The sequence below is a fragment of the Genypterus blacodes genome, unplaced genomic scaffold (genome assembly GCF_046128005.1).
Source record: "Genypterus blacodes isolate CSIRO-AG114 ecotype Tasmania unplaced genomic scaffold, CSIRO-AGI_Gbla_v1 ptg000043l_1, whole genome shotgun sequence".
Taxonomy (NCBI): domain Eukaryota; kingdom Metazoa; phylum Chordata; class Actinopteri; order Ophidiiformes; family Ophidiidae; genus Genypterus; species Genypterus blacodes.
Window position 1 is genome coordinate 213,174 of NW_027466856.1, and position 12,736 is coordinate 225,909.

The 12,736-nt window shown below is 45.9% G+C and overlaps 4 protein-coding genes across 5 annotated transcripts; all 4 read left to right on the forward strand.

Moving 5' to 3' along the window:
- The first annotated feature begins 1,708 nt into the window (after positions 1–1,708).
- Positions 1,709–4,016, forward strand: cldn10a (claudin 10a). Its single transcript, XM_076148803.1, has 5 exons — positions 1,709–2,147; positions 2,621–2,782; positions 2,872–2,953; positions 3,065–3,169; positions 3,884–4,016. Exons 1-5 carry the CDS (start codon positions 1,928–1,930, stop codon positions 4,014–4,016), a joined length of 702 nt encoding a protein of 233 aa, XP_076004918.1. The 5' UTR covers positions 1,709–1,927.
- Positions 4,017–6,781: 2,765 nt separating this feature from the next.
- Positions 6,782–8,763, forward strand: cldn10e (claudin 10e). The gene is made up of 5 exons (XM_076148810.1): positions 6,782–7,290; positions 7,369–7,530; positions 7,672–7,753; positions 7,912–8,025; positions 8,172–8,763. The coding sequence occupies exons 1-5, from the start codon at positions 7,059–7,061 to the stop codon at positions 8,608–8,610; spliced, it is 1,029 nt and encodes a 342-aa protein (XP_076004925.1). The 5' UTR covers positions 6,782–7,058; the 3' UTR covers positions 8,611–8,763.
- Positions 8,764–8,999: 236 nt separating this feature from the next.
- Positions 9,000–10,674, forward strand: LOC142999288 (claudin-10-like). Of its 2 annotated transcripts, none has more exons than XM_076148763.1 (7): positions 9,000–9,113; positions 9,211–9,311; positions 9,550–9,689; positions 9,793–9,954; positions 10,054–10,141; positions 10,235–10,342; positions 10,496–10,674. In XM_076148763.1, the coding sequence occupies exons 2-7, from the start codon at positions 9,220–9,222 to the stop codon at positions 10,587–10,589; spliced, it is 684 nt and encodes a 227-aa protein (XP_076004878.1). In that variant the 5' UTR covers positions 9,000–9,113; positions 9,211–9,219; the 3' UTR covers positions 10,590–10,674. The 2 variants fall into 2 exon arrangements, with proteins under 2 accessions (XP_076004878.1, XP_076004879.1); XM_076148764.1 differs by having other exon boundaries at positions 9,013–9,117.
- A 110-nt stretch (positions 10,675–10,784) lies between these two features.
- On the forward strand, positions 10,785–12,736 carry cldn10d (claudin 10d). Its single transcript, XM_076148762.1, has 5 exons — positions 10,785–11,270; positions 11,420–11,581; positions 11,676–11,757; positions 11,842–11,949; positions 12,074–12,736. Exons 1-5 carry the CDS (start codon positions 11,030–11,032, stop codon positions 12,267–12,269), a joined length of 789 nt encoding a protein of 262 aa, XP_076004877.1. The 5' UTR covers positions 10,785–11,029; the 3' UTR covers positions 12,270–12,736.

A 12,736-nucleotide genomic window follows, 5' to 3' on the forward strand; every position in this document is an offset into this window, starting at 1 on the left:
CCTCTGGCACAGTCCAGGTGGTTCCTGCACTGACATAAAAGACCCTCACCCCCTGTCTCGGCAACAAGGGCAACTTTCAGGAATCAAGTCACGTGTTGTAACATATTGTCTTGGCACAGACCACCCTATCATAACAGACCAAACGTAGCAGCATTGTTCCTCTCGCTGTTATTTAATCACTCCCCCCCGTCGATGTTTAGCCAGTGCCGACTGAGACCAGGACTATAAGGGAGAAGCCAGCAGGAGATTATTAACAGCAGCTCAACTCAAATACCATTCATCTGTGAGGGATCAGCGCTCCGTTCCCACGCCAACACAGCCGCGTGATAGGCCTTATTTTTCCATCAGTCACTGAAATGATTTAATGTCATTTCAAATTATTACTACAATCTAAGCAGTGTGTGGTATTTTTTCTGCAGATTTGTATTTGCAGCATCACACCTCTGTATTTCAGTAATTTATTACTACAAATCAGGATATACAAATTCTATTCTAGAGTTAGACGTTAACACTCGTGCCAGGCTTTGATGATTCATTTTCGGTAATGGCTTTGATGATGTCACCGTACTGATTGATTTCCCCTTCTTAATCAAGTTTCTAAAACGCCAATTAGCAGATGGTCAAAGTCATGCCTCACTGTCAGGTGTCATCTGCAGGGAAACACAAGCAGCAACCTGCTTCACATTCATAAACATGTTTACAGGTTCAGGTCCCCTCTGACACAACTTTAACCATCCAATCAATGCAAAGCAGTGGAGGTCCAGATTGCTCAGCAACAGCAGCCGTGGAAACACACACACACACACACGCACACACACACACTCACACACACACACACACACACACTCAGACACCCGTGGAGGATTCAGCTCTCAGGAGAACAAAGCTTACGCTATCACTACTGTCTGCTATCAGTAAAACTCATGGGTCTAGCTTTCCTCAAACGCTTACTAAGCATAAAGGTCCCTCACGTGCCCCCTTATGACCTAGTCAAGAAAGTGTGACTCAGACAGTGTGAACACGGTCACAATGCACTCCACAGTGTTCAGGTGTTTGGGATTGATTATTTACCCCTGGGAAACACCCTCAACGTACAGATCTTAGCTTATATGAAGGCTAGTCCTTGCTTAAAAAGCTCTGCAATAAAACGAGGGAGGCCATCGTGTGTGGAAAGGAGTTCTGTTGCACGATAAAGAGCGTAGTTAACTATGAAGTAGCTCGCTGCCTCAATCTTCACAAATCTGAACAAGTAGTGTCAATTTATAATCTCGTACTATTTACAGCACGAATGAGAAGCGTGCGTTACTCCTTCCAGCCACACGATGGCGCTATAATGCCATAAAAAGCTATTTAAATAACGCAAGGATCTTTTAATTCAATTATTGAGGCCCTAGAAATAAAAACCTTATGCAATAGAAGGTTTGATGCATAGATCTAGCGTCAAACATCATTCACTCATTCATTCATGCAACCACACAGGTTTCTTATCTCTCTTCCTCATCTTTTTGTTCCTTCAAATTACTTCCTTCTCCTGCAGATCCCCTTGCAGACCCCAAATGCAGACTGTGTGGAGTGATGGGGGACTGACGCACACCCACACACACACACACACACACACACACACACACACACACACACACACACAATATGACCGTGTGTATCAAGAGGAGGCTGACAGGCGTAGGTGCTTGGACACAAAGAGGACCGAACTACGCTGACGTACCTATCCTGGACCCAACCCTCCCACCTCCTCTCTCCTGGGTCTCCGCTCTCTTGAAATCTCTCACTTAACATCCCTAACCACAGGCAGAAGCCGAGAGAGAGAAAGACAAAGAAAGAGACCGAGAGAGAGTGCTCGTCTCACCTCCAAAGTCTCCGTTCCTGTCCTGGTCCACACCACCTAGGGGGGGACGAGGAGGTGGGGAAAATGGGGAATATGGCGACAGAGATCACGGCCTTTCTCCTCACCATCTCCGGGTGGATCCTTGTGTCCTCCACGCTGCCGACAGACTACTGGAAAGTGTCCTCTGTGGACGGGACGGTCATCACCACAGCTACCTTCTGGTCCAACCTGTGGAAAACCTGTGTGACCGACTCCACTGGTGTCTCCAACTGCAAGGACTTCCCGTCAATGCTCGCTCTGGATGGTGAGTTCAAAGTGGCGTGGAGACTGTGGAAGTTTTTGTCGTATTGTGTTTGTGTTACCAAAGCAGGGAGACTTAGAGTCAAGACTCCTTATGTGTGTGTATGTGTGTGTTTCTGAGTTGAACAGTTCAACTGCTTTCGTTTCGGTCCAACCTAAACACCGATGCCCAAAATCTCGAACACCTGTTTTCTTTGGATGAATGACTCCCATTGTAAACAAATGAACCTGATATTGGCTTTTCCGACTTGGGCTACCGGCGAAGCACCGCCACCATTTAGAGCTAAAGGCCGAGAGAGGCACGTTTCAGTGAGGGAGCCGAGCTGGGCGGATACGACCTGCTAATGGCTCCTAATGAAGCAATCTGAGAAAGTCATACAGTCTTACAGAGGTCACTGGTTGATGACAAGGAAAAACATCACATGCACAGAACTCTGATGACAGTGGCCCGTGTGCTCTCTTGTCTCTTCTCTGAAGCTTACATCCAGGTGTGTCGGGGTCTCATGATAAGTTCCGTGTGCCTGGGTTTCTTTGGCGCCATCCTCGCCCTGGTGGGAATGAAGTGCACAAAAATAGGAGGCTCAGAGACCACCAAAGCTCGCCTGACCGTCATCTCAGGCGTCCACTTCATTCTCACTGGTAAAACTTGTTCCATTAAGCTACAGGATCAATTCTGCATTCATTTAAAGTGAGAATTGAAATGAGAAACCTTTTGTTTCTCTCTTCAGGGCTTTGCTCCATGACTGCATGCTCCATATATGCTCGCAGGATCACAACAAATTTCTTTGACCCCCTCTTTGTTGCTCAGAAGTGGGTATACACAATGAAAATGAAGTACAATGCAAGGAATGTGTGCATTCTACGTGTCAAATGTAGTCTTGTTAATGACACGTTTGCATTGGTGCCCTTGGTTTTCTGCAGGTTTGAGCTCGGAGCGGCCCTCTTCATCGGCTGGGCTGGATCTGTGCTGTGTATTTTAGGAGGACTCGTCTTCTGTCTCTCCCTGTCTGAGGGCTTCACTATCAGGCAAGTTGGTTCATGCAGTTTTCCCCTTCACTGACACGCTCTGACGCTCGGTAACGTGATCCTACGTCTGTCGTCAGCCACCAGGGCAAGCTGATTTGAGGGAAATCTGATTTGGATGAACTCAAGAGTTATTCAGGCAATTTAAATAATGACTTGAACTGCGTTGGAGACATTTAAAGCCCACAACATTCAGTAATCTCTCTCAACATCTTGTCTCATAATCGCTGAACCTACAAGGGAAATTGTATGGTAGTGATTCAGATAAGTAATGAAAGGGCTGAATGTTTCCTTTGTTGCAGTCGAGCAATGAGAACTTTTTCTAAGTGAAAGTCACCTTGCACACGGGCATCTATAAACTAGTTTAAATCAGTCCAATCAGTTGCAAAACCAGTCAATCAACCCTGTTTAGTTTCCTCATTTAGAGAGCTATGAAAACTGAAGAAGTGAACTGAAGAAATGTGATCCCAACCCAGCAAAGCAGGGATCTGGGTGCAGAGATCTGGCTAATTGCTTTATTGTGAAACAGGGAACAAAGGGGCTAAACTCTAAAATCCTTGTGTGTGTGTGTGTGTGTGTGTGTGTGTGTGTGTGTGTGTGTGTGTAAATAACTTGCTGTTGACCACATCTCCTTCACATTGTTCTATTAAAGGCGTATTTCAGTGTCTTTTGTACTTAAAGCCGGGCATCTTCCCCTCTTGTCCTCCTCTTTTACAGGGCCGAGTATTCCTACACCGGGGCTGCATCTTTCGCAACGGCGCGCAACAAGCACTGCAAGGCGGCCGCCGGCCTCCACAAAGAGCCGGAGAGGGAACCGGCGAGGCAGTTTGGACGGAACGCCTACGTGTGAAACCAGAATCTGATTGAACCTTTGATCACACGGAGCCGCTGACCCTGGATGTATGCAATACCGTCGCCACACACACACTGTCATGCCAAGTGAAGGCAGAGGATGATGGCCAATGCTCATAAGCAAACAGCACCGTTGAAAGAACTTCATGTTCTCGCCTTCCTGGAACAGAAAAGTGGTGCAAAGTGCACGTTTTATTAGTGTCACATAATGATTTAGGGAGAAAAACTGTAAGTAAGCAATGTGAAAATCAAGGTGTCACAGGTCAGGAGGAGAGATAGATTCTTCTTTAAATGTTGTAACTTTACAGGGTCATTGCTGTCAAGAGCGCACAGATAATCGAAGATACATCAGATAAGATTGATTTTTTTCCCTTTAGAGCAGGAAACTCAGTTTGGCACAAAACACTGTTCAGACTTCTCCGGTCACCTTCACCGAGCTCTGCCCTTCACCGAGCGCCTCACTCACACCCAAGAAAAGAAGAAGAAGACGTATACCTGTACCTGCTAAGCTTTACAATCTGGAATGTTTTTTTTTTTACTAATCCCTCACGAGGTTTCTACCCCATGGAACATTCTAGATAGAACTCACAGAGGAGATGTTTTGGAAATTCGTTGGTTATGTAATCGAAGTATTTTTGTATTTTTTATTCCTGTCCCAAATGATTGAAAACATGGTACTGAATGATCTTCATCCAACTGATATCTGCAATTTGTTCTGTATTTTATTATTTGAACTAAGAAATAGATCACTTTTAAACACTGGATAGTTTTAACATCCTCCCTGTTAATCCTCCTCTTATATTTGCACACCTCTCAGTTGAAAGTCTCATGGGTTCATATGTCTCACACAGAGAGGCGTCCTTGTCACATACAGGAGGTCTTTCTCCCTGATTTGACCTCCAGGGGTCACCAGGGCACGTCTGACCCCAGAGATGGTTACGCAGATTTGGAGGCCAGACCGGAGCAATCAGCCATCCATCCCCACCTAGGAATTATTATCAATAGGAACTCAAGGCTATGTTACGCAAAACCTCTTGGCCCAGTGGTTTGGATACTTGAACCAGCTGGCAGGGAGCAGTTGCCCTTTGCTTTTTTCCGGCACCTCGCATCCATAAAAAAGTGTCGGGTGTCCAAAGTCCCTGAGAATGGTCAATAATATAATTATACATGTATTCTATTGCCTAAACTAGCAAACCTATTGGGATGACAAAGCAGTTACATTGCATCAAACTGTACTTCACTGTGAGATTACTCACATATACACATTTCTCTCTCGGGATAATAAACTTCTTATCTTTTCTTATTAGAGTAATAAAAACATACAAGTTGTTTGGTACCTTTGACTCAGGAGCTCCTCTGCAGTATCCTGGTCAATGTCAGATTAAGCAGCTGCTGCCAGCCATTACTGCAGAAACAAGAAGAAGAGGCAGCGTCCTTATTATAACAACACATAGAAAACTCTGCTGGCAAGAAATGAACAATTTATAGCTTTCTAACTAAAAAATGGAGGATGCATGTATTTTTGTGTAATCACTGTGTTCAGTGTGTGCATTTTACTGAATCAGCATATTTCAGTTTTACCAGATCCAAATTGTTGTGGTGTGTAGGTGCCAGATCTCTCCTAAAGGAAGATAACCTCGGGGTAAGAAACCCAAAAAAATGCCAAAAATTGCCAAAACAATCTTTCTCATAATGTCAATGAAAGTGGAGAAAACAAACCCTGGACCTTGATCGCCTTAATAATTTAATATGTTTATAATCCCACCACAGGAGGGCAGTCTTCACACACTTTTAATAGGAACTCCACCAAAACAAATACAAGGCCTTAACCTTTAACATCACACAAATCTAATAAAAGAGAAGGTAGAGAATAAGATTGATTATTTACTTTCATATATGTATATGTATGTATAGTTTTAAACCTTACTATCCTTGTCTTCTACCGTTTAATGAAGAGAGCCTCATGCTCAGTTCTTGTTCACAAGCGGTCTTTGTTCTTTAGCCACATTTTTCTGCTAATTAAAATTGATTAAACCCACACTCACTAAACAAATTAAAGCCACCCAGCACTCCACCATTTTCAATATGTCCCTACCACGACCAAATAACTTTGGACTTTACAGCAAAGAGGAGCTCTTTCATCCCTGCCATGAGAGCATTCATCACTCCCCCGGAGCTCTCATAATCTCAGGGTAATGGATTTAAAAGCTCATTATAAGAGCACAAAGACGTTATGCTCTAATTATGAGACCCGTGGCACAGTGAGGTCTTGGTGATATGACTAATAACCAGCTTATGTCCTAAGGCAAAGTCAAACATGATCCTTGACATAGCTTGAGGCACAACCGCTGTGTTATTACATATTTCATGGAACACATAAACTTAACTAATGCGGAAATGTACGCTGGTTTATGAACTTCCTGTGATATCTGTTAATGTACACAAGATTAATTAGAAGTGGGCTAGATGTTTCACAATTTAATCAGGCACTTATTAATCTAAACTCAAATAAATGGAGTTATATTGTGAGGTGTTATCGATTTACAATCCCTGTAATCTTTATGGAAGTAAAAGGACTGAAAAATGAAAGTACAGTTGACCTTAGACGACATAGAGGAGCTGCAGGATTAAGCTGTGAGGAACGAGGCCTGCAGTGTCCAGTGGGGAGATGTAGTGGCTTGTAATTGGAGACTCGTGCTTAGGTGAGCACTCTCAGACGAGATCAAAACGTGACAACTCTCAGCCGTGTTCCTGGGAACGCGAGGGACAGTTGTTTCTCACCTGCATGCAACCCCTGTGAACAACAAAACCCTCCTGCTTGTCCCTTATTATTTATAAAAGAGTGTGTGTGTGAGAGAGAGAGAGAGAGAGAGAGAGAGAGAGAGAGAGAGAGAGAGAGAGAGAGAGCGCAACATCTGAGAACAACACCAAGAAGGATGAATTTGGCTTCTGCACGAGCAAGACACCTCTAGAGGAGCTGGAGTGTGGCTGAGTGATTGCGGACCTTGGTAGTGTGGACGCACAGGGCAGACGTGCAACGATGCAGATCCGTGTGGTCCAGATATGGGGCTTTCTCATGACGGTGCTGGGCTGGATCTTTGTAGCCTGCACTATGGCCATGGAAGGCTGGAAGATCACCTCCATTGGGGGCATGGGGGGCTCCTCCATCATCAAGGTGGCCTGGTACTGGTCTAGCCTGTGGAGATCTTGTTTCACAGACTCTACCGCCGTCAGCAACTGCTACGACTACCCCGTGCTCTGGTCTGTGGAGGGTAGGTGATGCGTTTTTTGCGTCTTTCAAGCGGATGTTTGCTACATGTGAAGGTAAATATGTCACGGTGTCTTTCAAGGCCACATCCAGATCGTGCGAGGCCTGCTGATGGCCGCGCTGAGCTCAGGCATGTTGGGCTTCGTGCTAAGTCTGATGGGGATGGAGTGCACATTCCTCGGGGGGAAAGAGAGGCCGAAGCAGAAGAAGATCTACGCCGGCGGATGGTGCCACATAGTCAGCAGTAAATATCAACAGGAAAGACTCAATGTGTAAACTTTCGAAAAGGAAAGTTTAGAATTTCAAATGTTGATATGCGGCTGTAGAATCACAGTCTGGGATCACACAAGTTATTGTAATCTAAAATTTCTCCTTTCTCTCCCAGGTTTGCTGTCCACGTGTGGATATGCTGTTTATGCCCAGTATGTCTCTGTAGAATACTTTGACCCCGACTTTGATGACCTCAAGTGAGTTCAGTAAACTGTGCCAACAAAAACAACTAACAAAACACCTGCAAACCAAACCCTGTCTCTGTCTCTGTCTCTGTCTCTGTTCCTTTCTCTGGCTCTGTCTCTGTCTCTGTCTCTGTCTCTGTCTCTGTCCCTGTCTCTGTCTCTGTCTGCAGGTATGACCTTGGTACCCCGCTGTTCCTCGGCTGGGTTGGTTCTGCCTTTGGAGGGACCGGTGGTGCCTTCTATGTGTGGTCCGTGTCCAAGCCGCTGTGTGGAGGAGAGGACGTGTGAGTGCACACATACTGTATGTAAATTCTTTGGAAGCATGGATTTGAGTTTTGGAATCAACCCAGAAGGTCAAAGGTCAACAGCTTTATCATCACGCGCATAGAGAGTGAAGCTGCATTTTGAAATGAAATGCATCTCTCCCCAGACTGATCAACGTTCAAGCAGGGCCAGAACCAGATAAGAATCAGTCCACCACGGCTCTGTCCACAGTGTCCGGGATCACCTCCAAGACCAAAGTGTCGTCTGTCTCCGAGCTCTCGTCCAAGACTGGCTACTCAGAGGTGTCCGACATCTCCTCAAGGTCGGAGCGCTCCTCCAAAACCGGACGCTCGGCCAAGTCGAAGCGATCCGCAAAGTCGGGGCGAAGCGTCGCGTCCTCGGGGTCCTCAGGGTCCTCCGGGTCAGGGTCCGGGTTGAGGTCAGGGTCGAGTGCAGTGTCTGGATCAGAATCTGGTCGCTCGTCGAGGGCCAGCGTGTCCACTCGGTCTGAGTCGAGGAGCAGCAGCAGCAGCCGGACGGTGTCGTCGTACTCAGGAGGGTCACGAGGAGACACGGAGCCGTTCATCAAGAACTCTTACATCTGAATCAACGTCACATTACAGCTCTGTGGCCAAATGAAGTTTAGTGGTGTGTGTGTGTTAATAAAGATTTGTATTCCTTTTTTCTGTTGTTTATTGTGCAGATTCTCTTGTAGGGGTTAAGAATGACAAATCTGTTCTTTTTCAATAAAGTTTTTTTATGTCCTTATTTTCCAACACCTGAGCCAATTATTGAATGACCAGATGAGATTGAGGAGCAATATCGTGACTGAATAGCGTATAAAACAAAACACATATACACAGAAATGACTATTTAAATAAATCATGAATAGAATTTAACGTCACATCAAATCTGTTATGGTTGTCTGGTTGTGCTTGGCGTTTGAGACGACAAATAAAGGCAGAGCGAGCCTGATCAGGGTTGACAGTAAACACTTCCTGCTTTACTGTAGTGACTCAAAGCTTTCTGCACCACCCGAGCAGCAGCAAGGGACACACAGAGCGCTTTTGGCTTTAATTGACCCGAATTAGCATTGGATCATTCCTTTGTAAGTATGTATTTGTGTACTTCTTGGTTACTGCTTTGCCTACTTGTACTTTGAAAGTAGTGGATCTCTGTAATGGAGCTTCTGCTGTATGTGCCAGACTGAAGCCATGTGGAGAAGACTGGCTCAGATCCTGGGCCTGCTGCTGTGCATTCTGGGCTGGGGCTCGGTGGCTTGTACCCTCGCCATGGACCACTGGAGGTATGTGAAGTAGAGCGCCTCCCACACCAGCTCTACTGTGGACTGCAAATGGGAAATAGAAAGCAGGAAACACATCTGGTCATTATCTAACAACAAATGTACCCTGCAGAGGACTACAGGGGCCACACATGGATAAATAGATCAATGTCATGTAATGTAGCGATCAATGTTTCCCTTGTCAGACACACAGATGTGATTTGTGTGACACACGCTTTGATGATGTATGTCTTCACTTGAGGGTGGCCCAGTTTGGAGGCCAAGGGGGCTCCTCTGTGGTGGTGACGGCCTGGTTTTGGTCCAACCTGTGGAAGGACTGCTACGAGGACTCTGCCGCTTTGGTCAACTGTGTAGACTTGGGAGTGCTGTGGAGCGTCAAATGTGGGTACATCAACAAGGGGATCCATGATTTAAGGGTTTGAAAAACAGATCACTATGAATAACTGCAAGTCATTTCTGGATGTGTGCTTGTGTCATGGAGCAGCGTATATCCAGGCTGTCCGGGGGCTCCTGATGATCGGGCTCTGCCTGGGCCTGATCGGTACAGTGCTTACGTTTTTTGGAATGGAGTGCACGCATATCGGCGCGGATCAGAGAACCAACGACAAAATCTTACTAACATCGTCGGCGTTCCATCTGGTCAGCTGTGAGTACGCGGCTTCTTTGCGCTTACACGCCCTGAAACGTCGGTGAAAGCCAGGTGGTTTTGTTGTCTTCTGTTGACCCTCTGCTCTCCCTCATGCAGGCGTCTCAGATATGGCAGGATACTGTTTATATGTAAACAGAGTTGCCACAGCGTTTCTACACGCCAAAGCAGATCCTTTAAAGCTGAGGTAGGATTTGATCTAAGTATATCCCTGGGTAACAGATCAATCAAGGTGATTACAAACAAGGCAGTAACCCCGTTTGCTCTCTCATCTCCCCAGTTACGTCATGGGAGCGCCGCTCTACCTTGGGTTGATGGGGAGTTTCTTCATTTTACTCGGCTCCACACTTCACTGCGCATCTGCATGCAGTGTACCTCACCCGAAAAGGTTTGTTTACATAAGAATCTATTTTTATTTCACGCCTCTCCTCCTCTGACCTGTATGTGCATTTGGAACAAAACAGGTTTGCAGTTGTTATTCACATGTCAGCAAACTACCACACTCATACTAATGTGCTGCTTACTGTGTTTCCTCCCTCAGTAGACATCCAACGGTTCCCTTTATCAGAGGCAAAGAAGAGTCAAGTGTCTCCGACAACTTCTACATATCTTCGACTGAAATTGTAATTGTGTAATTCACAGGGCTAGACGGGCCCACAAGGCCCAACGGATCTGTCAAATCAGTTCTGAACATGAAATAATAAACAGCAATAAAACTCCTTTCAATTGCCTTATTGTTTTGAATGCTTTGACTCTTAGGTGAGTCAAAGCAAGTGTTACCAAAACAATGATGATGTAAGTCATGGTTACCTGTGATGTGCAACCATGGACACTTTCCCATCGCAGTGCTGGGAAAGTGACAACGCTTACTTGGCAAAACTACTCCAAAGATAAGGTGACATATAAGCCCAACGTGCCACAAACACTGGGGGCCAACGCCTGCACGGAGGCGATGCCTTATAGAGGCAGGGACAGAAGGAGTGACTCACACAGGTTGATCTCCCCTCGCTGCAGATCTTTGTGTTTGTTCCCGTAGCTTCTGGAGGGTTTGGTTTGCTCCTGACAGTGGGACGCCATGAATCCCACAAAGTACAGGACCCTGGTGATGTACATGGAGATCGGCTCCTTTGTGACCTGTCTGTGTGGTTGGGTCCTGGTTTGCTCCACCCTGCCCACCGAGTACTGGAATTTCTCCGAGGTGGGGAGCATCGTGCTGACCACGTCCAACTACTACTCCAACCTGTGGAAGGACTGCATCTCGGACACCACGGGGGTCTCCGACTGCAAGGATTACCCCTCCATGCTGGGCCTGCCTGGTATGAGATTCATCTCTGTATGATGTCCTGACAACAAGGATCTGCCGACTGTAGGAAAGCAGAATGTGACGCGTGGAAGAGTTAAATCTCACATTGCAAATGATCTGTCTTCTTAAGATCTGGTCTGGCCTGGTTACTGTTTCCCTCAGGGTACCTACAAGCCTGCAGAGCTCTGGCCGTCACTGCCGTCATCACTGGCTTCTTTGGCGGCGTCCTCACACTCATAGGGATGAAATGCACCAAGATAGGAGGTTCAGAGCTCGCCAATGCCCGGGTGACCTTTTCTGGTGGCTTAACATACATGTTTTCAGGTGAGAATGTTTGGAACACAGTCTTGATGGTTAAGAATATGAATTATCATCACACAAATCTCTGAGGAGGCTCGTCTTGTTTGTTTCCTGATAGGATTCTGTGGTATGATCACGTATTCATGGTGGGGCCACAGAATCATAGCAGAATATTTGGATCCACATTTCAGGGCTCAGAAGTGAGGACTTTTACTTTTCTTGGATATAATTACGCGTTATTACAACTGTTGATAACTTGTTTTTACCTCAATATCATCCTGCAGATTTGAAATCGGAGCTGCGGTGTTCATAGGCTGGGGAGGCGCCAGCCTCCTCCTCAGTGGAGCGGCGGTGCTTTGTTATTTCTCAGGAAAAGAAGGTTTCCATTCCAGGTTGGTGTCGCCCCATGGCCTCCTGCGTCACATTCACACAGCACCTTATCCTAGCATGTACATTTTGGACACATTATAGGCCGTGTTCATGAATCTTGTGGGGTTGTATTGCTTTGTGTTATAGTTTGCCGAAAAGGACTGGGAGGACGGTATCCTATGCCACGGCTCGGACCAGACGGACCAGACGGACCTACATGCTGCCGCCCTCGTCGTCCCGCGTGACCCTCGTGCCACCCCTCTTTTACGAGGGCAGGAAGAGCCGAGCGACCAGAGCAACGACAAAAACAAGCAGGACCTTCAGCAGGGATGACTTTGTCTGAACCAAAGAGGAACTCAGAAACAGACTTTGTACATATGTAAAGGACAACTCTCATTTGGGGGTGTTTTTGTCTATTCTGCTAATTTATGCCTATAATTGTATCCCGAATAAATGTTTTTGTATGGGCCTAAACAGAGTGAAGGATCTTTGTATTGCATCAGAGCTGATACTGCATTGGTTTGACTGCTGCTGGTGGTCAAGATCACGCATTGTAGTATAACTTTACTCGTCCTCTTGATCAGTTCCTCTCGCTCAGTATCGCAGTAATAGCAGTTATGTACAATAGAGGGCAGTGTTGGTTGAGTTTTTTTGCAGCTCAAACTTCTAGGTGATGAGTATTCATTTTTCAAAAGGACAAAAATCTTGACGTTCAGTAATGTAGAATAGACAAATGAGAAATGGTTATTTGCTTCTAGATTGAATCGGATGTTAACATTTTCAACATAATAAAACAAAAATCAAGTTTGC